At 50.4% G+C, this 24,005-nt stretch overlaps 1 protein-coding gene across 3 annotated transcripts in view; it reads right to left on the reverse strand.

The window, feature by feature from the left end:
• Window positions 1-24,005, reverse strand: part of KCTD10 (potassium channel tetramerization domain containing 10) — a 33,579-nt gene that overhangs the window by 2,556 nt on the left and 7,018 nt on the right. Inside the window, exons 2-7 of one of the 3 annotated variants that reach the window (XM_061141706.1) lie at window positions 18,845-19,058; window positions 12,391-12,560; window positions 9,492-9,578; window positions 9,115-9,167; window positions 7,651-7,846; window positions 10-238 (exon numbers count right to left, since the gene is read on the reverse strand). In XM_061141706.1, coding sequence (XP_060997689.1) covers window positions 14-238; window positions 7,651-7,846; window positions 9,115-9,167; window positions 9,492-9,578; window positions 12,391-12,560; window positions 18,845-19,058 — 945 coding nt within the window. In that variant the 3' untranslated portion in view covers window positions 10-13. Of the gene's footprint in view, window positions 1-9; window positions 239-7,650; window positions 7,847-9,114; window positions 9,168-9,491; window positions 9,582-12,390; window positions 12,561-18,844; window positions 19,059-24,005 lie in introns of all 3 variants that reach the window. The other 2 variants (XM_061141705.1, XM_061141704.1) reach the window with 2 other exon arrangements.

The following is a 24,005-nucleotide window of genomic DNA, read 5'->3' on the forward strand; positions in this document are numbered from 1 at the left end:
GGACCCCACCCGCTCACTGGTGGAGGTGGGCCCGGTCATCTGGGCGCTTGATGTGGATCCGTCGCACGCGCTCGATCCGCTCCCGCTCCCGCTCCTCGTCCTCGTCCAGGTGGTGGGAGCGCCCGGCCGCCCCGCCCGTGGCCTCCAGGAGCGCGTTGTCAGGTCCCCGGCCATCCTGGGCCTCGTACAGCAAAATGTTCAGGGTCTCCTCATAGATCCGGGCTTCGGGGAACTCCACCTGCGGCACCACAGAACACAAGGCGGTTAAGTTAGCATCTCAGAGCTCCCCCTCCCCTGCCCACCTCTGCTTCCGCCGAGGACTTGAAAGCAGCGCCATTTGGCCCCAGCAGGCCCCCAACAATCGGTAAGACAGTCATGATCACATCCCAGGTGGTTACAGCTTTCAATGGGCAACACCTACACACGGTGCTGGATTCACACAAGAGATAAAACGGATGCAGTGCAATGGGTCTCTCTGCCCCTCGTTTCCTTTCCGTGGACACTGGCATCATTCCCAACATGGTGCTTCTAACAAACAGGGCTACACTCTTGCACACCCGTCATTCCACATCTTAAGGCAGCATTCTGTCCAGAAAGGGACCACCAGGGGGGGCCCTCATGAAACGGATGATTATAATCCCTCCCCACTCAGTAAAGCACTGTGTCTGTTCACCGCCCTTCGGGGTCAAGCGCCATGAGTAAGAGGCAGGTCCCAGGCACCTGTCTCAGGCAACAGAATGAATCACTGAGAACTGGCAAAGCACTTGAGATGCTGCACCAAGGAAGACGGCAATGATGCAGAAACCCAAGTGGGACATCTGTGCAGTGACTTGGGGCAACAGAACCTGAGTGTTGGCGCCAAAGCTCAGCTTCTGGAGGTTTGGGTTGAAAGGAGGAGGAGGAAAACAGTCCCTCTGAAGGGGTGGCCATCCCAACACCACCTCCCTGGAGACAGGAGCCTGACGGGACAGGACGCAGAGTGAAGGAAGCAGGGAAGCCTGGCCTCCATCCTGGCTCCACCACTCACCAGCTGCCCAAACAAGAGCTCAGGCTCACTCCAGAACCCATCCAAGACTCTACACACATTTGGGATCTGACCGTGAGGTCTCTCAGTACCTCTCCTGCCCCTTAAACTCCAAAAACATAAAGCAATTATTTTAAAGTTTAATCAATATGATGACTAGACTTTGAATATTCAGGGCAGATGCAATCCATGTACAGACAAAAAAAATAAACTATGAGCACTTTCCTGGTATTCCAGTAGTTAAGAAATTGCCTTGCAACACAAAGAACTCAGGTTCGATCCCTGGCCTGGGAACTAAGATCCCATATGCTGCAGAGCAACTAGGCCCAAGAGCTGGTGCTATGGCGCCCACTCACTTCAGAGCCCACGCACCACAACTAGGATGTCTAAGCGCCACAACGAAAGATCCCAAGAGCTACAACTAAGACCATGACACAGTGGGGAGTCTAGTTACTGGTGGAATTCACAGCCCTAAGGACAAGTTCACAGGAGAAAAGAACTACGTGACTTCCCAATGTTGGAGAAAGTGTTAGTCACTCAGTCACGTCTGACTCTTTGTGACTCCATGGACTGGAGCTCCTCTGTCCACGGGATTTTGCAGACAAGAATACTGGAGTGGGTTGCCATTCCCTTCTCCAGGGGATCTTCCCAATGCAGGGATTGAACCCGTGTCTCCTGAAGTGCAGGGAGATCCTTTATAGTCGTAGCTACCAGAGATGCCCCAAGTGAACAATTCTGGTCACCCCCACTGTCTCTGGAAGGAAAAAAAAGAACCCCAGTGCTCTTTCCTTCCTGGCTACCTTAAAACAATATGTATCTTTTAGGATATGTTCTACATAAATAAAATCTTTTCAGAAGTGAAATTTTTTTTTTTTTAATTTCTGGCTTTTACTTGGTGGTCTGATTTGCCTCTCATTTGCATTTTGCTTCTTGAGGCTGCTCCAGGAGTGAACAGAGCTGTGGGCTTCTCAGGCTGCAGCAAGAATGAGGACCTAACAGGGGACCTACAGGCCTGTGTGAAGGTGACAGGGTGTGGCCTACTGCACGCATCCCTGGTCATCAGACTTCCCTTAGGTTGAAAAGGAGATGACAGAGTGTATGGGACGGCTAAAAACAAGACAGGAGAGCAATCAAGATGGCGGAGGAGTAGGATTCGACGCTCGCCTCCTCCCACAAATACATCAAAGGTATGTATAACTGACATGTGCAATGATTCTCGCCGAATGTCTACTGAATGCTGCCAAAAGAGCCCAGACTGCTCAAAGGGTGAGAAAATCTCCACAGACTGGGTACGAGAAGAGAAAAAACAGCAAGAAACCAATCGGGATGGGACCTGTGCCCCTGGGAGGGAGCTGTCAAAGAGGAAACGCTCCTGCACCCTGAGAAGCCCGGCACCCCTGGGAGATCTGCTGGGACAGGCGAGCCTGGGAGGAGAACACGGCGGCCAGAGTGGATGGAGGCGGCACAGACGGTCAGCAGGCTTGGGTCAGTGGGTGCTGCTTGGGCTGGGCGCTGGAACCTGGGCTTCAGAGGTCAGAACCGGAGAGAGGTCGGGGGATGGCCGTGTAGGGACAGACGGCGGGGGGCGGGGGGCTGGAATCCTGTGCAACCGCGGCTGGGAGTGTTCCCAGTGGATCTCTGGGCCACCCTAGAGACCAGCGACCATAGTGGGGTGTATGTGGGGAACGGCGGGACCCAGATCGCAGCATTCTTCCCTGTGTGCACACTTGCTGAGGGCAGGACGTTGCCTGCACGGGTTCCAGGGGTTGGTCACAGGCCAGAAGCTCCCTCCCCGACCCCAGGAGTGGTCACGGGGCCCCCTCTGCCACCCACCCAAACAATAGGCATGGCTGCCAGATGCCTCTGCTCCCATCACATGGTGCAGGGGTGCCTGAGCTGCCTGCCACCACAGAGAACCCCAGAACAGGGCACCAGTTGCCGGATCTGCACACCACTTACCGAGGGGCAAACCACCAGCAAGTGCCGGGGAAAAGGTGACTGGCACCCATACTAAAAACAGCCCTGCACCTAACATCAAACCCACACAAGCTACCCAGGGACGACCCCACATGTGACCAGCCCTCCAAGACCACAGAAGACAACTGTTTCTCCTCAACTCACAGACTGGGAGAATTTTAAGTAAAATGGAAAAGTGAAGGAACCACTCCTGGTTAAAAGTATTCTCCTGAAAGAGAAACAATGAAGCAGACCCCTTCAGTCTAATAGACACCTGTTTCAAAAAGAGATTAAAAATACTGAAGGAATTTAAAAAAGGCTATTGAAAAATGCCTCTTCCATTGTGTTCACGGAGTTCTCAAGGCAAGCAAACTTAAGTGGTTTGCCATTTCCTCCTCCAGTGCACCACATTTTGTCAGGCCCTGACTAGCATGGACATGTCCTTCCGCTGCTCCATAGTCAGACGACATGCCTAGCCACCGGGTTGTCTCACTGCTGGTCCTCGAAGGCCTGTAAACCTTCACTGGCCACCAGGTGTCCATCAAAGTGCTGCAGTACTGGGATGCAATCTCAAAAACAACAGAATGATCTGTGTTCATTTCCAAGGCAAACCATTCAACATCACAATAATCCAAGACTATGCCCCAACCACTAGTGCCAAAGAAGCTGAAACTGAACAGTTCTATGAAGACCTACAAGACCTTCTAGAACTAACACCAAAAAAAGATCTCCTTTTCATCATAGGGGACTAGAATGCAAAAGTAGGAAGACAAAAGATACCTGGAGTAACAAGCAAGTTTGGCCTTGGGAGTACAAAATGAAGCAGGGCAAAGGCTAACAGAGTTTTGTCAAAAGGACGCACTGGTCATAGCAAACGCCCTCTTCCAACAACACAAGAGACGACCCTACACATGGACATCATCAGATGGTAAATACTGAATTTATACTGATATTATAGTTTTTGCAGTCAAAGATGGAGACGCTCTATACAGTCAGCAAAAACAAGATTGGGAGAAGACTGTGGCTCAGATCTTGAGCTCCTTATTGCAAATTCAGACTTAAATTGAAAAAAGTAGGGAAAACCACTAGGCCATTCAGATATGACCTAAATCAAATCCCTTATCATTATACACTGGAGGTGACAAATAGATTCAAGGGATTAGATTTGTTAGACACAGTGCCTGAAACACTATGGATGGAGGTTTATAACTCTGAACAGGACGTGGTGATCAAAACCATCCCCAAGAAAAACAAATGCAAGAAGGCAAAGTGGTTGTCTAAGGAGGCCTTACAAATAGCTGAAAAGAGAAGCAAGAGGCAAAGGAGAAGAGGAAAGATATATCCAACTGAATGTAGAGTTCCAGAAAATAGCAAGGAGAGATAACAAAGTCTTATTAAGTGAAGAATGCAAAGAAATAGAAGAAAACAATAGAATGGAAAAGACTAGAGATCTCTTCAAGAAAATTAGAGATACCAAGGGAACATTTCATGCAAAGATGGGCTCAATAAAGGACTCAGAAATGGTAAGGAACTAACAGAAGCAGAAGACTTTAAGAAGAAGTGGCAAGAATACACAGAACAACTGTATCAAAAAAGGTCTTAATGATCCAGATAACCATGATAGTCACTCACCCAGTCAGACACTCTGGAGTGTGATGTCAAGTCAGCCGTAGGAAGCATTACCATGAACAAAGCTAGTAGAGGTGGTAGAATTCCAGCTGACCTATTTCAAATCCTAAAAGATGATGCTGTTAACGTGCTGCACTCGATGTGACAGCAGATTTGGAAAGCTCAGCAGAGGCCAAAGGACTTGAAAAGGTCAGTTTTCATTCCAATCCCAAAGAAGGGCAATGCTAAAGAATGTTCAAACTACTGCATAATTGCACTCATCTCACATGCTAGTAAGGTAATACTCAAAACCCTTCAAGCTAGGCTTCAGTAGTACATGAACCAGGAATTTCCAAATGTACAAGCTAAATTTAGAAAAGGCAGAGGAACCAAAGATCAAACTGCCAACATCTGCTGGATCTTAGAAAAAGCAATGGAATTAAAAAAAAAAAATCTACTTCTTGTTCACTGACTATGCTAAAGCCTCTGACTGTGTGGATCACAACAAACTGGAAAATTCTTCAAGAGATGGGAATACCAGAACACCTTACCTATCTCCTGAGAAACCGGGATACAGGTCGAGAAACAACAGTCAGAATCGGACATGGAACAAGGGACAGGTTCAAAGTTGGGAAAGGAGTGCGTCAAGGCTGCACACTGTCCCCTGGCCTATTTAACTCATAGAGGACATCAGGTGAAATGCCAGGCTGGATGAAGCACAAGCTGGACGGGACTGCTCAGAGAAACGTCACCAACCTCAGATACGCAGCTGATACCACTCTTAGGGCAGAAACTGAAGAGGAACTAAGGAGCTTCTTGGTGAAGATGAAGTAGGAGAGTGAAAAAGCTGGCTTAAAACTCAACATTCAAAAAACGAAGATCATGACATCTGGTTCCATTACTTCATGGCAAATAGATGGAGAAAAAGTGGAAACAGTGACAGATTTTATCTTCTTGGGTTCCAAAATCACTGCAGATGGTGCAGCAGCCACAAAGTTAAGACACTTGCTCCTTGGAAGAAATGCTACGACAAACCAAGACAGGATACTAAAAAGGAGAGACATCACTTTGCCAACAAAGGTTCATACAGTCACAGCTATGGCTTTTCCAATAGTCACATACGGACGTGAGAGTGGAACCATAAAGAAGGCTGAGTGCCGAAGAACTGATGTTTTCGAACTGTGGTGCCGGAGAAGACTCTTGAGAGTCCCTTGGACTGCAAGATCAAACCAGTTCATTCTAAAGGAGATCAACCCTGAATATTCACTGGAAGGACTGATGCTGAAGCAGAAGCTCCAATACTTTGGCTACCTGATGCGAAGAATTGATTCACTGAAGAAGACCTTGATGCTAGGCAAGACTGAGTGCAGGAGGAGAAGGGGGCGACCAAGGATGACATGGCTGGATGGCATCACCGACTCGATGGACAGGAGTTTAAGGAAACTCCAGGAGATAGTGAAAGACAGGGAAGCCCGATGTGCTGCAATTCATGGGGTTCAAAGAGTCGGACCCAACTTAGCAACTGAACAAGAGACAATTAGAGATTATCAGATTAAGTCAGAAAGAGCAAAACAAATACCGTAAGATATCACTTATGCTGTGCTATAATTAGTCACTCAGTCGTGTCTGACTCCTTGCGACCCCATGGACTGTAGCCCACCAGGCACCTCTGTCTGTGGCAATTCTCCAGGCAAGAATACTGGAGTGGGTTACCATGCCCTATTCCCTCCAGTGGATCTTCCCAAAGCAGGGACTGAACATAGGTCTTCCACATCGCAGGTGGATTCTTTACCATCTGAGCTACCAGGGAAGCCTAAGGATACTGAAGTGGGTAGCCTATCCCTTCTCCAGGGAGATTCCCAACCCAGGAATCCAACCAGGGTCTCCTGTATTATAATTCTTTACCAGTTGAGCTACCAGGGAAGCCTGATATCACTTATATGCAGAATCTAAAATATGACAGAAAGGAACCTATCTATAAAACAGAAACAGAATCACAGACCTGAAGCACAGACTGGAGGTTGCCATGTAGGCGATGGGTAGGTGGATTAGGAGTTTGGGATGAGCAGATATAAACTATTATACATAGGATGGATAAACAACAAGATCCCTGTATAGCACAAGGAACTATATTCAGTATCCTGTGATAAACCATAATGGAAAAAAACATGAAAAAGAATACATATATGTGTAACTGAGTCACTTTGCTATACAGGAGTAATTTAATACCACAGTGTATAATCAACCATACTTTAAAAAAAAAAAAAAGGGAAGGGAGAAGAAAAGAGAAAGGGCACACAGTCCAAGGGAGGGAGGCAAGCAGAGACGTAAAGAGAGTGAGTTTCAATTAACAGGGCACCGGATCTCTAACCACGTTGCAGTGTGATGGAGCTCTGCAGAACAACACAGGGACAGGGCCAAGGGAAAGGTCAGGCCCACTGGTTTGCAGAGGATGACATAAAAATGGGTCCGCAGAGTCCAGATCAGTCAGGGAATCACACACTGGGAAGGAAACCCCCGGGGTTCAGGAGGAGTGCTGAGTGAGCCCCGTGAGGGCAGACAGCTGCCCAGGTCAGTGGGGAAGAGGAGGACAGACGACAAGGAAGGAGTAGGTCACAGCCAGAAGCCCAAGGTCAAGACCTTGGAGGAAGCACTGCGCCTGATGAGTGAGATGGATGTGGCCAGGCTGGTAGGAAAGCATGTCACATGGAGGACAGCAAGGTCGTATCAGATCACTGATGGCAGAGGAGAAAACACGGGCGGCAGGGTATGTGTGGGGACAAGGATCCGTGTGAATCCAAGTCACAGAAAAGGAACCCGGGAGCAGTATGACTGTCTCTCCTTGCTAGGTGTCAGAAACAAAATGCCACAGTTTTTCCAAGCCGACATTTGGACCTTTCCAGGGCCCCAGAGATGATAAGTACCAGTGAGCAGTCGTGAGTCCAGAAAAAAAATCTTTAGAGCCTGTGCCTCCTGAAGTGGATTTGGCGAAAGGGAAAGGGAAGCTGGACAAGTATGGATTTCAGACCAGCCACTTGGAACCGTCCTCTGCAGGCCCTTACCTTTGTCTGTTTCTTCTCAGTGGCGTAGACGATGGAGGTACAGCAGACCTCGGCGATCTTGCGGCCCTGGCCATAGAAGGACCAGCAGCAGATTTCGTCCCCAATGACGTCCTTTATGAACAGGACCCTTCCGTTAAAGCGCAGAGACAGCTTATCAAACAGTTCAATGTTTTTCAACATATTGTCGTCAGAATTGCTGCGAAAGAAGAGGTGATAAAGCAACTGATTACCAGGCGTGTGAAGGGCCACCACTGGCGGGGCAGTGTCTCCACATGCAGGCCCCTTATCGCCACCATCCCTTACCAATCTCACAAGAAGCCCAAGAAGGTGGCAGTATAGCCCCTACTGCTCAAAGGAAAGCAAGGGTCAGAGAAATAAGGGAAGTGCCCAAGGTCAAAAACTAATAAATGGCAGAGCTGGGTTTCAAAAAGATAGCTCTGGTCCCCAAGTCTGTGCTAGAGTGGCTGCCCTGCTGTGCCCAGTAGGGGTGAAATGCTGAAAACACAGGGCCTGCGGGCAGAGCCAGCAGGTGGGGGACACAGAGGCACACTCCATGGAGCCCCATGAGAGCGACCTGCCCAAGGGAGACTGTTTATCCTGGGTCCATTTACTGGTCTCGACTGACTTCATCAACCCCATATCCTTTAAGCTCTTGATTTGGAGCCACATGTTCCCAAGAGGCAAATGGTATTCTAGAATCCCATATATACTGCCAGTGGGAACATAAAGTGGTATAGTATTCACGGTGGAGAACAGTCGGCAGGTCCTCAAATGATTAAACCTGGAGTCCCTGCATGATCCAGCAATTCCACTCCTAGGTATCTACCCAGGAGAAATGGAAATATGTGTGTGTACACACACGTCCACACCAGCATTATTCCTAACGGCCAAAAGTGGAAACAACCCTAACTGCCCAACCATAACTGGTGGATGGATAAACAATGTGGTCTGTCCGGATGGTGGAATATTATTCAGCCATAAAAAGGAATGAAGTACTGATTCATGCTACAACATGGATGAACCTTGAAAACATTATGCTGAGTAAAAGAAGCCAGTCACAAAAAACAACGTATTGCTTGATTCTCTCTATATGAAATGTCCAGTGTAGGCAGATCCATAGAATCAGAAAACACAGCAGTGGTTGCCTAGGGCTGGGGGAGATAGGAGGGTGGAGCAATATGGGGAGTGACCGATAACGGGTCCAGGTTTCCTTCTGGGATGATGATAACGGCTTAAAATGAGGTGAGTGGTGATGGGTGCACAACTCTGGGACTATAGTAAGAAGCACTGAACTGTGTATTTTTAAAAGGGTGGATTTTACAATATGTGTGCATTAGATTTCCTGTCTATCCAGCAGGCACTCTAGAGGTGCAGAAAGGCCACCCTCGACTGAAGGGAACGTGGGGGCAGGGAGCTGGGCCTGGCAGCCAAGAGTACAGAGGTTGTTTCTGGCCAACACCTTACCTGGTATACGAGTATTTGTTGTTACTTCTGTTGTAGAGCAACTTCACAGCTGGCTGTGGGTTGTTTTAGGGAAAAAAAACAGAAAGCAGAGAGTTACTCGGAGCACAGGTGCAGAGAACCACTGGCTTCCCTCGCAGCTGGGGCCCTGCCATCAGCCTGAAGAGGCAGGTAAGCGTAGCCTGCTGGGTGGGGAGGGGCTGAGAGGGAGACGGCACGACCCAACACCAGGGGCAACACAAGGCGAGCGACCGGCTCCCACTCTTGACCCCTTCTCAGACCTTGTGCAAGCAATTTTACACATATTTCAAAACTTATTCAGAAGAATCTCCACCACTTTCAGTAGCTAAAGAAATGTCACAAGGGTGCCTCCAACATACCTTATTTGACGTCGCTATAAGTTTCTGTTCTTCCTTGGATGACGTGATGACGGGAACTTTGCAGAATGGCTCGTAAGTATCTTTGTTCTGCTGGAACAAAACATACTTTCAGCCTGGGAGGCCTGCCCAGCAATGGACTGTTTAAGCTGGCCTGCCGGGCAAAGACAGGCTCTAGCGAGAGGAGATGGGGCAGCCACCGCTGCGAAGAAAGGAGGACGATCTTTTATAAGCTGGGCGACGATCAAGAGTGGAGTTCTCCAATGAACCTGCTCTTTGGCCAGGAGTCTTACATGCCAGGGTGCTCCATAAATACTAACAATGATGACACTTTTTCATAGCCCAGTCAAAGTGAAAAGAAAGTGAAGCTGCTCAGTCGTGTCTGACCCTTTGCAACCCCATGGACTGTAGCCTACCAGGATCCTCCGTCCATGGGATTTTCCAGGCAATAGTACTGGAATGGGTTGCCATTTCCTTCTCCAGGGGATCTTCCCAACCCAAGGATCAAACATGGGTCTCCCGCATTGTAGGCAGATGCTTTAGTGTCTGTGCCACCAGGGAAGTCCTCTCATAGTCTAGGAAGCCACTCAAAAATAAACCCTAAACAAGGCAGATGAAATATGATTGCATCAAAGCTCCTACAAACTCCACTGCAATGACTGCAAAGGAATGAAAAGGTATAAGCCCTAAGGAGAAAAGGAATACGAGAAGTTCAGTCAGCAGGCAAGAGATGTCACGAACTCGAGGCTGGAAAGCAGGTCTCAGATGAATGACAACCAAGCAGAAGGAGAAAGCTGAAACCTAAGCCAGCTGACAGGAAAGAGTCTGAGAGATTTTCCCAGAACAGCTCTGAAGGCTGGTGGGCTAAGAACAAGAGCTGAGGACCGCCTGCTTGTTGGCAGAAGCACTGGTGAGACCCCAGATGGATGCCCTACCCCAGCCTGGCAGGAGAAAAGTCCACTTTCCTGGAGAAGTTTGAACAGGAGAGGACAGGGCTGACTTGCTATTCTGAAAAGAGGGGATTCAGTGAAGGATCCATGCACTCAATGGCGAGCCCTAACCCTTCTGCTTAGATCCCAAAAGGCAGCCAGTCAGGGTCATACTAACCAGGCTAGACAGGGGAGGACTCCTCTACTGGAACCATCTGTCCAGAAGAAGCATTTATAGATTCTGACATTGAGTTCCCACTGAAGTCAGCCTTATCATTTGCCACTGAAGCCCATGGAACAACAAAGATCAATACCTACAGTTTTTTTCAGAGCTTAAAATTCAACAGACCAAAGACCATCAGATTAGATTCAGAAAGCCTCTGAAATATGAGACTGAAACCAAGACAGAGAAAGTAAGAGGAGCCGCCACACGATGAAGGCAGCAGAAAGGACACTTCCAATAGTAAGATCAGAATGGCAAGAGCTAGTATCACACCCTATGACACAAGACTGGAGTGCCACGCGGAGAACAAGAAAAGGCTCTTGGGAGTCAGAAATATCAGAGCAGAAATGAAAAACTCAACAGAAGCCTCGAAAAGATACAAGTGGGAAAAAAAACCATCTGAGAAAACAGAACAATAAAAATGACAGAAACTACGAGGCCAGTCCCCTGAGGTTTAATCTCAGACTAACAGAAACCACAAAAAGGAACCAGAGGGCGTCTCTAAGACAAAGGCCAAACAGGGATTCCCTGATGTGTCTGAGCATACCAAAAAGGAGATGAGGTTTCTGAGAACTTGGGGCTATCTTCGGGTTGTGTACTTAGAAAACCAAGCAAACAAAAAACAATGAAGCAGTCACTAATTCTGGCAAACTGAAAAGTTACAAGAGAAAGGAAATAATCACTATATGCTCCATGGCTCAACTGTCAACAAAATTTATATAACTTACTATGAGCTCTGAGTACTGGTTTAATCAAAACTTTGAGAAACGATATTAAGAGAAGGAATATATGCATGCAGGTTTGGTAGTGGTTTGGGGTGGTGCATGAGCTAACTTTTCACTTTCTATAGAAATGTCAGTGGATAATGCCAAAAAAATGAAAATCAATAAATAGCAATGTAAGAAATATGAGGGAAAAAAAGCCAAAAAAATGAAAATCAATAAATAGCAATGTAAGAAATATGAGAAAAAAGCAAGTGCTGTAAGAATTAAAAGAGGCTGCTTTAGGGGTGGGGGGTGGATAGAGGGCATGGTGGTAGTGTTTCAGATACCAACCTTGCCTACAGTATTAATCTGACTTTGTAAATGCTTTACATTCATTACTTTATAAACACGAAATGAAAACAACAAAGTAAAGGCTTCAACATTCCATTAGATGTACAGTGAGTTCACAGACTCTCTCGGGAGAGGCGGTATGTGCAAGTTAACAGTTCCTCAGGCAGACAGGCCTGACGGGGACTGCCCCTGTGGGGAGCCACATGGACAGGCGGCCGGGAGAGGCGCAAACGCGAGGCTCACGAATTCAGATCTAATGCCTCTGACAACCTACAAGGACTCTTCTGATTCTCTGCCACGTCTTCACAGCTGCTGGCCCCATCAAGAGGCACTCTAGTTTTGCATGGATTTTACTCTCCCTAGACTTGACCCCAGTGGTCTTGCCCCAGCTGAGAAGTGGAAGGTGTTTGTCTGCAGATTATGGTGTGCTCTCAACTATGACTCATGGGTAAGTCCCCAGAAGGGTCCAGAAAACGGATCAAGTTGTATTCCCGATAGCTGGGTACTGAAGGGTTGCAACGTACACAGGAGAGGACCTGAATCCCCGGGGGCTGAAACACACCGGAGAGCAGTCAGGTGGCCTGGGCACCCCAGGGAAGCCTCTCAGGGGTCACGCTGGCCAGAGGGGAGCATCCTCGAGGTCAAATCATTAACTTGCACAGCACCTCAGTGAGGGAGGGAGGGGGGACACCTACTTGCAGGGCGGCCTGGCACTCTTCCACCAGGCCCTGGACCAGGTAGTACTTGGCTTCTGCCAGCAGCTCCTCGATCTCCCGACGGCTCTCTGGCAACGGGACCGCCCCATCGCGAAGGTAGTTGAGTATCGTACCGAAGTGCTTGCCACACCGGTCAATGAGGATCCAGCCTGCGGTGGGAGGAGGCGGGGGAGAGGGGTTCGTCACCTGGGCATGCCTTTCCTGGAAGGCCCTGAGGGGAATGGGGTGGCTCTTGGTTCCGTCCACCTCCTGGGGAAAGCAGGACCACAAAGAGGGCAGCGGCCTCACCCGCCCAGCTCCCAGCAAAGGGCTGACGGAGGCCCTACAGCCCTGCTGGCCGCAGGCACCACACCCAGACTCGTTGGTCTTGGGCTCTTCCAGGAGCAGGGCCCCTGTGTCCCAAAAGCGTGTTTCTAAGCTGCCTCAAAAATCCCTTTGTGAAATGCATCCCAAGAGGGCCTAATGCCCCACATCTGGGTAAAAATGGGGTCCCAACAACCACAGCCCATGGACGGTAGAAAGGCTTCTGGGCTGAAAACGTCCACTCTCTCTTTTTCAACAATATTTTTTTCAGACTCCCACACAGCGGAGCCATTTCTAAGGAAGCAGAAGGCTCACTGCCCACAAGCTGTGACATCTGGCTCCCAAGGGTGCCCCCCAGGCACTCACCAGCACCACCAGAAGAAAATTCCATCTGTGACCCCACACAAGGCATTTAGGGATCCGAGATATGGTGGTGACCAGACAGACCCTGCCCTTGAGTGGTTCAGCCTGACCTGGGGAGATGGCACTGACATTTACGAGACATGGAAACGGGTCCCAGCTGCTGACCAGAAACAGGCATGGTGCAAAACTGTGCCTTGGGGGTGAGGGCAGGACAAGGCAAGCCCTCCCGCTTATCAGCACCCTCTCCAACCTCCAATCCCGCACTGGCCTGCGGTGCCCGCTTCTCCTCCACTAAAAGCCATGCTTCTCAGGATTCCTCGGCTGAAATGTACATGCTACTGGGAGGGGGAAAGCGGACAAGGGCCTGGGAAGAGGAGAAGGAGGTACCAGAAAGGGAAGTAAGATCAAGCATGTATCGAGAAAAAATGTGAAGCCAGACAAACGGAGGGGTCCGGGCCTTCCCAACCCGTGGGATCACCCCAGGAAGGGGGACCCCCCCGTCTCCTGCTGCATGCTGCAGGAGAGAAAACGCCAGCGCCCAGGGCAGTCAGGAGGTTTACACAGCAATCAGTCACACTGCCTCTGCTTGCTCTCAGTCTGGGAAAAGCGCCAGGTTTCCACTCCTAAGACCACTATGTCCTCCCCGAGCCCTCCTCAGCCCCAGGCCCTAGATCAGCAAAGGTCAATGAAGGCGACTTTCCACATCCGGAGCGGCAAGTCAGCCCACCTGCCCCAAACCCAGCACCAACAAGGGTGCACGGGTGCTCTAGGGCACGAGTTGGCGGTGCCTACCACCATCACCAGGAATGCTGACAAGGCTATTTCACCGCTCCCCAAGCAACTACTCCTCAGCCCACGGTTCCCGGGCCTTTGGTTACAGATTGGTCTCGTTCTCCAGAGCCTTCCACAGGCTCTGGTTTCCTGAGCACAGTGAGAAGTTTATCCTCAGTCTCAGCAAATGCAAAGCAAAGGTGGGGCCCTGGATCCAAGGAAGGATGAGGCCTTCACGCGGTGGTGAGTCCCGTCACCTTGATGGTGCCCGCTGATGCTACTGCTCCTTTCTCCAGCAGAGACAACACAGAACAGGCTCAGGGTCTGTCCTGCAGCTCAGATCCTTGAGCATACAGCAACACTGAGTGTGTATGGGCGGGGCCAACAAGAGCACAGGCCCCGCCCCCCAACAGGAGCTCCTCCCACTCCAGCCTAGAGTGGCCAGGTGGGAATGAAGCCCAGGGCTGAGAGCCCCGATACTCCAGAAGCCAAAAATGCAGATTTCCCTGTGAAATCTCCTGATTTTTCAGTAAACTGAAGAGCTGATTCACTGGAAAAGATCCTGATGCTGGGAAAGACTGAGGGCAAGAGCAGAAGGGGGCAGCAGAGAATGAGACAATTGGATAACATCAGTGACTCAATGGACGTGAGTTACAGCAAACTGGGGGAGATACTGAAGGACAAGGAACCTGGTTTGCTGCAATCCCTGGGGTCTCAAAGAGCTGGGACATGACTTAGTGACTGAACAACAAAACTAGCTGTAAGCCTGTTATTAACCCACCACAGGGCAGCCAAAACAGGGCCTGCAGGCCACCAGCTTGTGACCTGTGTCACTGTGGATCAACTGCCCGCCTTCCAATGAGCTGACACAGTATGCTAGGACCGCATTACCGTCCCACCAGTTCTTGATGAGAAATGCTCGCTCTCCTACATTTCCCACAGATAAAACGAGAGGCTGAGAGGTTCCGGGACATCTGCTAGGGAGGCAGCACTAAACCACAGAGAACAAGCGAGAAACTCGCAAGAAGCCTCCTTTCATTATCTAGAACTGAGGGGCCACACAGAACCTTGGGCTTTGGGAGAAATGGCAACCACTTCCACTCAGCTGCCCTGGGAAGAAAACATCCTCCCCTGCCTTCACTGTGTGGACGACTCGGCTGCTAAGAGCGAGGGCCCCTGAAATCAATTACCCGAGTGACACTCCAGAGTCTCCATAAACCAACAGGCAGACCGACTGTGACACTGGGCTCTGGCTCAAGAATGCCGCTAGGAAAGGCTTGTGGTGAAGGAATCATACTTTGGACAAATAAGGGCAAAAAAAAAAAGGAAAGCCAGGCGCGCTCTCCATGAGGTTTCAATTAGCGTTTTGACTTCAAAAATATTTTTGCTGCTTTCAGAGCAGGAATTGATCCCTTTGAAACGGTCAGCTCCGGTCCCTAGCATGTAGACAAGCTAAGAGAGGCCAAGCCAGGCCAGGATGACCTGCAGTCCCCCAGCCCCTTGGGCAGGGCTGGAAAGACGGGTGAGGGGTGCAGACCCGGAGACTCTCGGACGGACGGGCTGAGAGACGCACCCGGCGTGGGCTTCTGCTGGAAACCCAGCTCTGCGCTTCTCTGCTGGATGACGTTGGCACTGCACTTAAGCTCTCGGTCCGGCAGTTTCCAGTTCTAAAAACGGTGCCTCCCTGCACCGGCACAGAGGCGAGAGAACTTACAGGAGGCTCAGAGCACGAAGCCGGGTCTACTGGCAGCACTCAAATCAGGTCTCTGACGGTGAGCCCTGAATACAGGTCCTCGGGACTGGGGACGGTGGTCTGCGTGGCTTCCAGGGAACCTGGGAGGAGGCTCCGCGTAGGGTCGGGGGCAGCAGACCACATACCTCCTCTCTCCTTCCCTCCCCCACCGCCTCCAGGAAGCTTTCACCGACCCCTCCTTTGCCACACTAAGGTAGATCTTTAGGATCGCAAACGTGCCTAGGTACTTGAGTCCCTGTTCCAAACTCAGACTCTTGGAAGCGGCCTCTTTCCTGAATCGCAATCTCCAGGGCAGGGTTTCTCTGCCTCAGCACTCCTGACACTTTGGGTTTTTTTGGCCGCATTGGGCCTTCGCTGCAGCACACAGGCTTTCTCTCTAGTTGTGGCTTGTGGGCTTCTCCTATTGCAGCGTGGGTTAGCTGCCCCGTGGCATGTAGGGCCTTAGTTCCCTGCTGGGGAGGTTGAACCCCTGTGCCCAGCCCTGAAGGCGGACTTTTAACCCCCGGACCACCAAGGAAGTCCTACTGACACTGTGCTGTGCTCACTCACATCTGGGTCCGACCTGGCGCAACCCTGTGGCCCGCAGCCTTCCAGGCTCCTCTGCCCATGGGATTCTCCGGGCAAGAAAACTAGAATGGGTTGCCATGCCCTCCTCCAGGGGATCTTCCCAACCCACATGATATACAACTCACTCAGACAGGCAGAAGGGCATGGAGTGCAAGAGAGTCTGCCACCCACCCAGGACCCCGGGTCCCCTCCCTCAAAGCCACCAGATTCTCAGGTATCCTGTGGCGATTTCTACCAACAAAATGCAGAGTTTGGGACCCTCAGGACCCTTGTTCCTTAACCAGCAAGCCGTCCTGCTGGCTATGCCCACCTGTTTGTGGCACACTTCATTGTCACCGACAGCATTCCCACTTGAAGGCCAGGATGAAGCTGTGAGATGCAGAAAGTCTACCCTGTTTTGCAGATTTGACGGGGTGTTCAGGCCATGGGTGGGGCTGTGCAGTGCCTCCCCAGGGGCTAACAGGATTGCTCTGCCAGCACAGCACTGACTGGAGGACCAGACACCCAGCCTGACGTCACAGGCCTGAAAGGGCTTCAGTTCTAAGCCAGTGGTTGGGCCACAAGGCTGCCACACTTGGGCGCCCCGGCCTGAGGGCTGAGCCCACACCAAACCACACAAAGCAGATAGTAAGAGCTAGCCAGTTCTGCCTTCAGTAGCTTTCTCGCTTCCAGCTCTGTAGCTTTTGAAAAAGCCTTTCACCTCTCTGAGATGTGTGTGTGTGTCAGCTGCTCAGTCGTGTCCGACTCTTTGCAACCCCAAGGACTGTGCCCACCAGGTTCCTCTGTCCATGGGATTTCTCCAGGTAAGAACACTGGAGTGGGTTGCCATGCCTTTCTCCAAGAGATCTTCCCGACCCAGGGATCAAACCCAGATTCCCCACACGGCAGACAGATTCTTTACCATCTGAGCCATCAGGGAATGGAATTCTCACTAGTCAGTAACAGCAGCAGCCACCCCTCAAAGGGTTAGGGTGAGACTTTAATGTAACAAAGCCCCAAAAAGGCCAGACTGTGAGCTTTTCCTAATGGCTCGAAGGGGGCTGGCGCTCCGGTGAAGTGAAAACAGCTGTGGTTTGGCATATCCAAGCACACACTCCTTCCCTGGGGACGCTTGACTTTCCAGGAAGCCCCAGGCAAGCACACAGTCTGGCCGCTATTGAGAAGCCCACGCAGGCCTGCTGCTTCCACTCCCGGGAGTCTCCCAGCTGGGGGCGGGAAAGCCCACAGACTGCGTCTCCTGTGTGACATGAAAAGTGAGGGCCCTTCAGGGAGACGAGGCTCCCACTTGGCTTCTGAAGCGACTCGGGCACTTTTCCTGAGCCCCGCCAGGGACTGGGCAGGGCGGAAGTAAAGCCACAAGGATCCTGGCCTCTCAGATAAGGTCTGTTTCCTTCAGCAGCTGGGGCACTATTGTCTTGATTTCCACAAACACTCCCGCGATGCTGGGTGTGGCCCAGCAGAGGGGACCCTCCCACTTCTAAGAAGCTCTGTGTTTTCTGGGTGCGGCTCTGGCCTCACTCGCCTGCTGCTGGGCCAGAAACCCAAGGTCACCAGGAGCCCGGGGAAGCGGGACTTTGGGGTCTGCAGACTGGCTTCTCCAGGACACAGGGAGACGCGCCCATGGCGGACAGCCCAAGGATGTGCTCTCTTAGGATCTGAGAACATACTGTGCACACCGGGCCCACGGCCCCCAATCCCATCCCCAGGGTCAAAACTTGCCCCTCTCCCAGGCACTACCATCCCGACAGAGAGAGGGGCATCAGCACAGAGGCCAGCCTCAGAAACAGGGAAGGTAAGGTCAAGGCAGGCTGTGGCCTGCTCTCAAGCAAGCTCAGGCCAAGCAACGAAAGATGGGGCCATCTTTCAACCATGCCACCTTCCCCCGTAAAACCGGTCAGAGAAGGATGCTCCCTCTTGCAGGGTTCTGAGCATTCCTGGTGGGTGGGAAGTAGGACCACTGTATGCAATTCTTCACCTTGTATTAACAGGACTTTCCACGATTAACAAAAAAAAAAACACACACTGAATGCACATATACTGAACACTTCCTATGGACCAACAGCCCCAGGGAGTGGGTGTCACTGTGCCCACTTACCAGATGGGGAAACGAGATGTCAACAGATTAAACAACTTGAGGAGGGTCACCAGACGTGAGAATGGGAAACTGCGACCCCAATTCAGGTCTGTGAGTCCTTGACAGGTCCCATCCTAGAAGGACAAGGGTCCCGAGCAGACGCTCCTGCCTCGGTCACACCTGAGTCTCACTCTGAGATCACAGGATCATCACGGACAGAATGGGAAGGAAGCCAACCAGGGGAGCCAGTCCAGTGTCCGCTGCACAGAGCTGAGGCCTGGGGGCAGGTGAGTGACATTCTCAAAGTCACAGCAAGCCAACAGCCAAGTGGAGACTATGACCCCACCGACATCCCACCCAACCCCCCACCCAGGGCCAACTCAGTCATCTTCAGGTCTGAGCTCAGGTGTCACCTTCTCAGGGAAGCCCTCCTTGACCACACCCCAAATAGATGTGGTCTCCATTACTCACACTCAAGGCCCCCTCCATGTCCGGTAATACTGAGCACAACAGGAAACCCGAGGTGGTTTTGTGTTGCTTTTCTGAACTGGAAGGAAGCCCTCGACCAGAAGCACAGCCCCAGCCCGGGACGCCGGGCTTACCTTCACTGTCCGTGAGCACCTCCATGCGCCCGCTGAACATGGCCTTCAGCATGGTGTCCTGCTTGGTCAGCGTCTGCATGGTGGTGTAGTACAGGGCTCCGCCCACGTTCAGCTTCACGTACTTGGAGCTGGGGCTCGTGCCCTTGAAGGAAGTGGTGCGGGTGGCAGCCGCTGGCACCGCTGAGCTCACCACACTTTCTCCTGACATCTCTTCCTGCCCGGGGACAAGACGCAGGGTCAGCAGGGTCAGGGCACCAGGCCAGATTTCCTCTCCTCAACCAGTGGGCTGTGGCTGGGCTCCAGATGAGTCCTACTTAGTCCCAGTGTGTCCTGAGCTGAGAATAGTTCACTCCCAGTCTTGACGGCTCGGGAAGAGTTCAGAGGAAAACCTGGATTTCTGCCTTCTCTTAAAATCAGAGGCCAGGCCTTCCCTGGTGGTTCAGGGGTAAAGAATCTGCCTGCCAATGCAGGAGACACAGGTTTGATCCCTGAGCCAGGAGGATCCCGCTTGCCATGGAGCAACTAAGCCTGGGAGCGGCAATGACTGAGCGCACACCTAGAGCCTGTGCTCTGCAACACTGAAGTCACCGCCGTGGCTTACACCACAACCAGAGTAGGCCTTGCTTGCCACAACTAGAGAAAAGCCCAGACGGCAACAGAGACCTGGCGTAACGAAAACAAAAACAATCAAGAGACCAGCTACACCAGCAGTGGAACGCGCGGTGTGAGCTGGGGTGCCGGCTGCCCCCCAGGCAGGTGTATGCAGCCCCCAACCGGCCCCGAACTCCACAGACAGCTGGGATCACACAGCGGCTTTACCTGCTGACCCTGCAGATTTGAGCTTACCACTGAGTCCTGCATCACAAGGAGCTCCTCTGTGCCTACTGCTGATATAACTAAATGGACACCCTGGCTATATCCTAAAGCGGCCAAAAGAACTACCTGGGTCTCTGTCCCCTTATTGCCACTCACCACACAACAGATGAAAGTGACACCTTTCAGCTGAATTACCCATAAAACAAGCTTTTAAGAAACTGAGTGTGATCTCAACTACCATTCCCCTCCAGGGAAAAAGTGTTTCCAAGGACTCAATGAAAAACATAAAGATGTGGGGAAGCCAGTTACTGCAAAATTAGAGGCTTCCTGCACTAGCGTCACCCCAGAGAGCAAGATCCACCAAGTCTCTCTAAGAGTCCTGCTGGCGACTGTGTACATCTCAAGTCGTGGAAACGGATGCCGCATCTGATCTAAGCAGACGGACGAAAGGAGACTGGAACCTGGTACGCATGTACTCCAAACTATTTATAAAATTTAACTGTATCTGTATTGAACTACAGTTGATTCACAATGCTGTGCCCGCCTCTGCGGCACGGCGATGACTTGGTCACACACACAGACCTTCTCTAACACTCTTCATGACGGCTCCCTGCGCTCTACAGTCAGAACATGCTGCTCATCCAGCCTCTATATGATAGTCAAGTGGGCCTTATGAAGCATCACTACGAACAGAGCTCATGGAGGTGATGGAATTCCAGTTGAGCTATTTCAAATCCTAAAAGAAGATATTGTGAAAGTGCTGCACTCAATATGCCAGCAAATTTGGAGAAGTCAGCAGGGGCCATGGGACTGGAAAAGGCCAGTTTTCGTTCCAATCCCAAAGAAAGGCAATGTCAAAGAATGTTCAAACTACCACACAATTGCACTCATCTCACATGCTAGCAAAGTAATGCTCAAAATTCTCCAAGCCAGGCTTCAACAGTATGTGAACTGAGAACTCCAGATGTTCAATCCATCAACTCCAGATGGATTTAGAAAAGGCAGAGGAACCAGAGATCAAATTGCCAACATCTGCTGGCAGGAGAATTTCAGAAAAACATCTACCTCTGCTTCACTGACTATGCTAAAACCTGTGACTGTGTGGGTCACAACAAACTGGGGAAAATTCTTGAAGAGATGGGAATACCAGAACACCTTACCTGCCTCCTGAGAAATCTGTATGCAGGTCAAGAAGCTATAGTTAGAACCAGACATCGAACAACAGACTGTTTACAAATCAGGAAAGGAGTACGTCAAGGTTGTATACTGTCATCCTGCTTATTTAACTTATATGCAGAGTACATCATGCAAAACGCTGGGCTGGATGAAGCACAGGTTGGATTCAAGATTGCTGGGAGAAATATCAATAACTTCAGATATGCAGATGACACCACCCTTATGGCAGAAAATGAAGAGGAACTAAACAGCCTCTTGATGAAAGTGAAAGAGGAGAGCGAAAAAGCTGGCTTAAAACTCAACATTCAAAAACCGAAGATCGTGGTATCCAGTCCCATCACTTCCTGGCAAATAGATGGGGAAACAATGGAAACCGTGACAGACTTTATTTTCTTGGGCTCCAAAATCACTGCAGTTGGTGACTGCAGCCATGAAATTAAAAGACGCTTGCTCCTTGGAAAGAAAAGCTATGACAAACCTAGAGAGCATATTAAAAAGCAGAGACATTACTTTGCCGATAAAGGTCCATATAGTCAAAGCCATGGTTTTTCCAGTAAACACGTATGAATGTGAGAGTTGGACCATAAAGAAAGCTGAATGCCGAAGAAATGATGCTTTTGAACTGTGGTGCTAGAGAAGACTCTTGAGAGTCCCTTGGACTGCAAGGAGATCCAACCCAGTCCATCCTAAAGGAAATCAGTCCTGAATATTCATCAGAAGGACCGATGCTGAAACTCCAATACTTTGGCCACCTGATGCAAAGAGCTGACTCATTGGAAAAGACCCTGATGCTGACAAAGACTCAAGGAGGAGGAGAAGGGGACGACAGAGGATGAGATGGTTGGGTGGCATCACTGACTCGATGGACATGAGTTTGAGTAAACTCTGAGAGTTGGCGATAGACAGGGAAGCCTGGCATGCTGTAGTCCATGGGGTCGCAAAGAGTTGGACACAACTGAACGACTGAACTGATATAATAGTTTATATCAGTTAATGCCAAACTCCCAGTAGAAAACTTTCTTGGACAGGTAAAATTCTACAGCTGGAGAAGTGTCCGAGAGTGGCTGAGTCTTTACTGAACCTGGGGTTCAGCGCTGAGAAGGCAGCCCCTGATGGCTAGCAGCTGCCTGGCATGCACGCTGAGGCTCTGGGGTGCTGCAGCCCATCACCACCAGACAAGGCCACTTGGTGGTGGACGGATCAAGATCCAAGCAAGGCTTCTCCATGATTATGTCTGAACACAAACAAAAACACTGTCCCCCAAAAATGACCAGTAGGAGCCACGGCTGCTTCCTTCCCAATTAGAGCCCGAGCCCCATTCCATCCTTCCCACTTTGAAGGGAGGAATTACTGAGACCCAATCACAGAATTAGCCTTACTTCCTGACAGCATTCAACACAAAGTGAAGCCCCATTTCCCTGATTTCTCCCCAAAATCACCCACTGCAAGCCAGAATCTCCTGAGCCACCTCACAGTTCTCCCTCAATGTATCAACAAAACACACTCAACTTTTGACTACAAACATGCTCCTGGTTTTGGCTGGAGGGCATAGAACTATACTCTGACAACTGCAAAAGGATTTTTAAAAAATATTCTTTATTCTTTTTCAGCCTTCCCACAATGAACATGTATCACATTGATAATTGATACAAACAAACAAAAAGTGTCTTTTTTCTGCTGCAACACCTGGCATGTGGGATCTCTAACCAGGGATCGCACCCATGTCCCTGCAGTGGAAGTGTGGATTCTGAACCACTGGACCACCAGGGAAGTCCCACAGATGTTATTTTTCAAACGGGCTAAGGGACTAACTGATGGCAACCTGCCATCCATCGGTGACAGTAGAGGCAATGGCCAATTTGCTAGACCTCCACCCCCTCAAGAGTGGCCTGGGAAACTGGGGTCACGGCCTGCAGCGGGACACAGATGAAGAACGGCCTCCTGAAGAGAAAAGTGTTTTCTCAAAAAACTGTTCCTGCTCCATCAGGCAAAAACGTCACAAGGAGTTAAGGTTTGAAAAGCGCAGGCTGAGCTCACCTGGGGTCTCTGTGACCTGACGCCAAACACAAAAGACAGAGGCCAAGAGGAAGCAGGGCCCCCTCACCTTCCAGCTTCCTTCTGCAATCAGTCCCCTGATTTCAACCGAAATTCAACCCCTGGTTAGAGATCCCACATGCCAGGTCTTGCAGCAGAAAAAAAGACACTTTTGTTTATTTATCAATTATCGATATAATACATGTTCATTGTGGGAAGGCTGAAAAAGAAAGCAATAAAGAATATTAAAAAAAAATCTTTTGCAGTATCAGAGTATAGTTTTACGCCCTCCAGCCAAAACCAGTTGGTGACACTAACAGTATCACCAACCACTTTCCCCAGATAGACACATCGTCCATGGGATGACAGAAACAACTCACGAGAATAAGGAATTTTGGAAAACTCTGAAGACCTGGAGCAGGGGGTTAAAAAGCTTATAGTTAGGGGCTTCCGGTTCAAGATGGCAGAGAAGGACATGCGCTCATCTCCTCCTGCAAGAGCACCAAAATCGCAACTAGGTGTCGAACAACCACCAACAGGAGGAACTGGAACTCACCAAAAAAAAAGCCACCCCACGGACAAAGAGGCTGCAGCAAAACGGTAGAAGGGCACAATCACGAAAAAATCAAATCCTACACCCGCCGGGTGGGTGACCCACAGACTGGAGAACAGTAATACCAAAGAAGTTCTTGCACTGCTGTGAAGGTTCTGAACCCCAAGTCACACTTCTCAGCCTGGGGATTCGACAAAGGGGCTAGAATCTCCAGGGAATCTGACCTTGAAGGCCAGTGGCATTTGATTATAGGACTCCCACAGAACTGGGGGAAACAGACTCCAGTCTTGGAGGACATAAACAAAATCTTGCCCACACCAAGACCCAGAGGAGAGGAGCAGCGACCCCAGAGGAGATTGAACCGAAACTACCTGCTAGTGTTGGAGGGTCTCCTGTGGAGTGTGGGTCAGCAGGGGCTCACCACAGGGACGGGGGCACTGGCAGCAGCAGTCCAGGAGCCCCCCTTGGCACGAACCCTCTCAGAGTTCATCACTAACTCTACTACAGAGCCCAGGGCCGGGTCTCAGGCCAAACAACTACCAGGGAGGGAGTGCAACCCCACCCATCAGCAGACAATTGGAT

The sequence above is a fragment of the Dama dama genome, chromosome 5 (assembly GCF_033118175.1).
Source record: "Dama dama isolate Ldn47 chromosome 5, ASM3311817v1, whole genome shotgun sequence".
Lineage (NCBI taxonomy): Eukaryota > Metazoa > Chordata > Mammalia > Artiodactyla > Cervidae > Dama > Dama dama.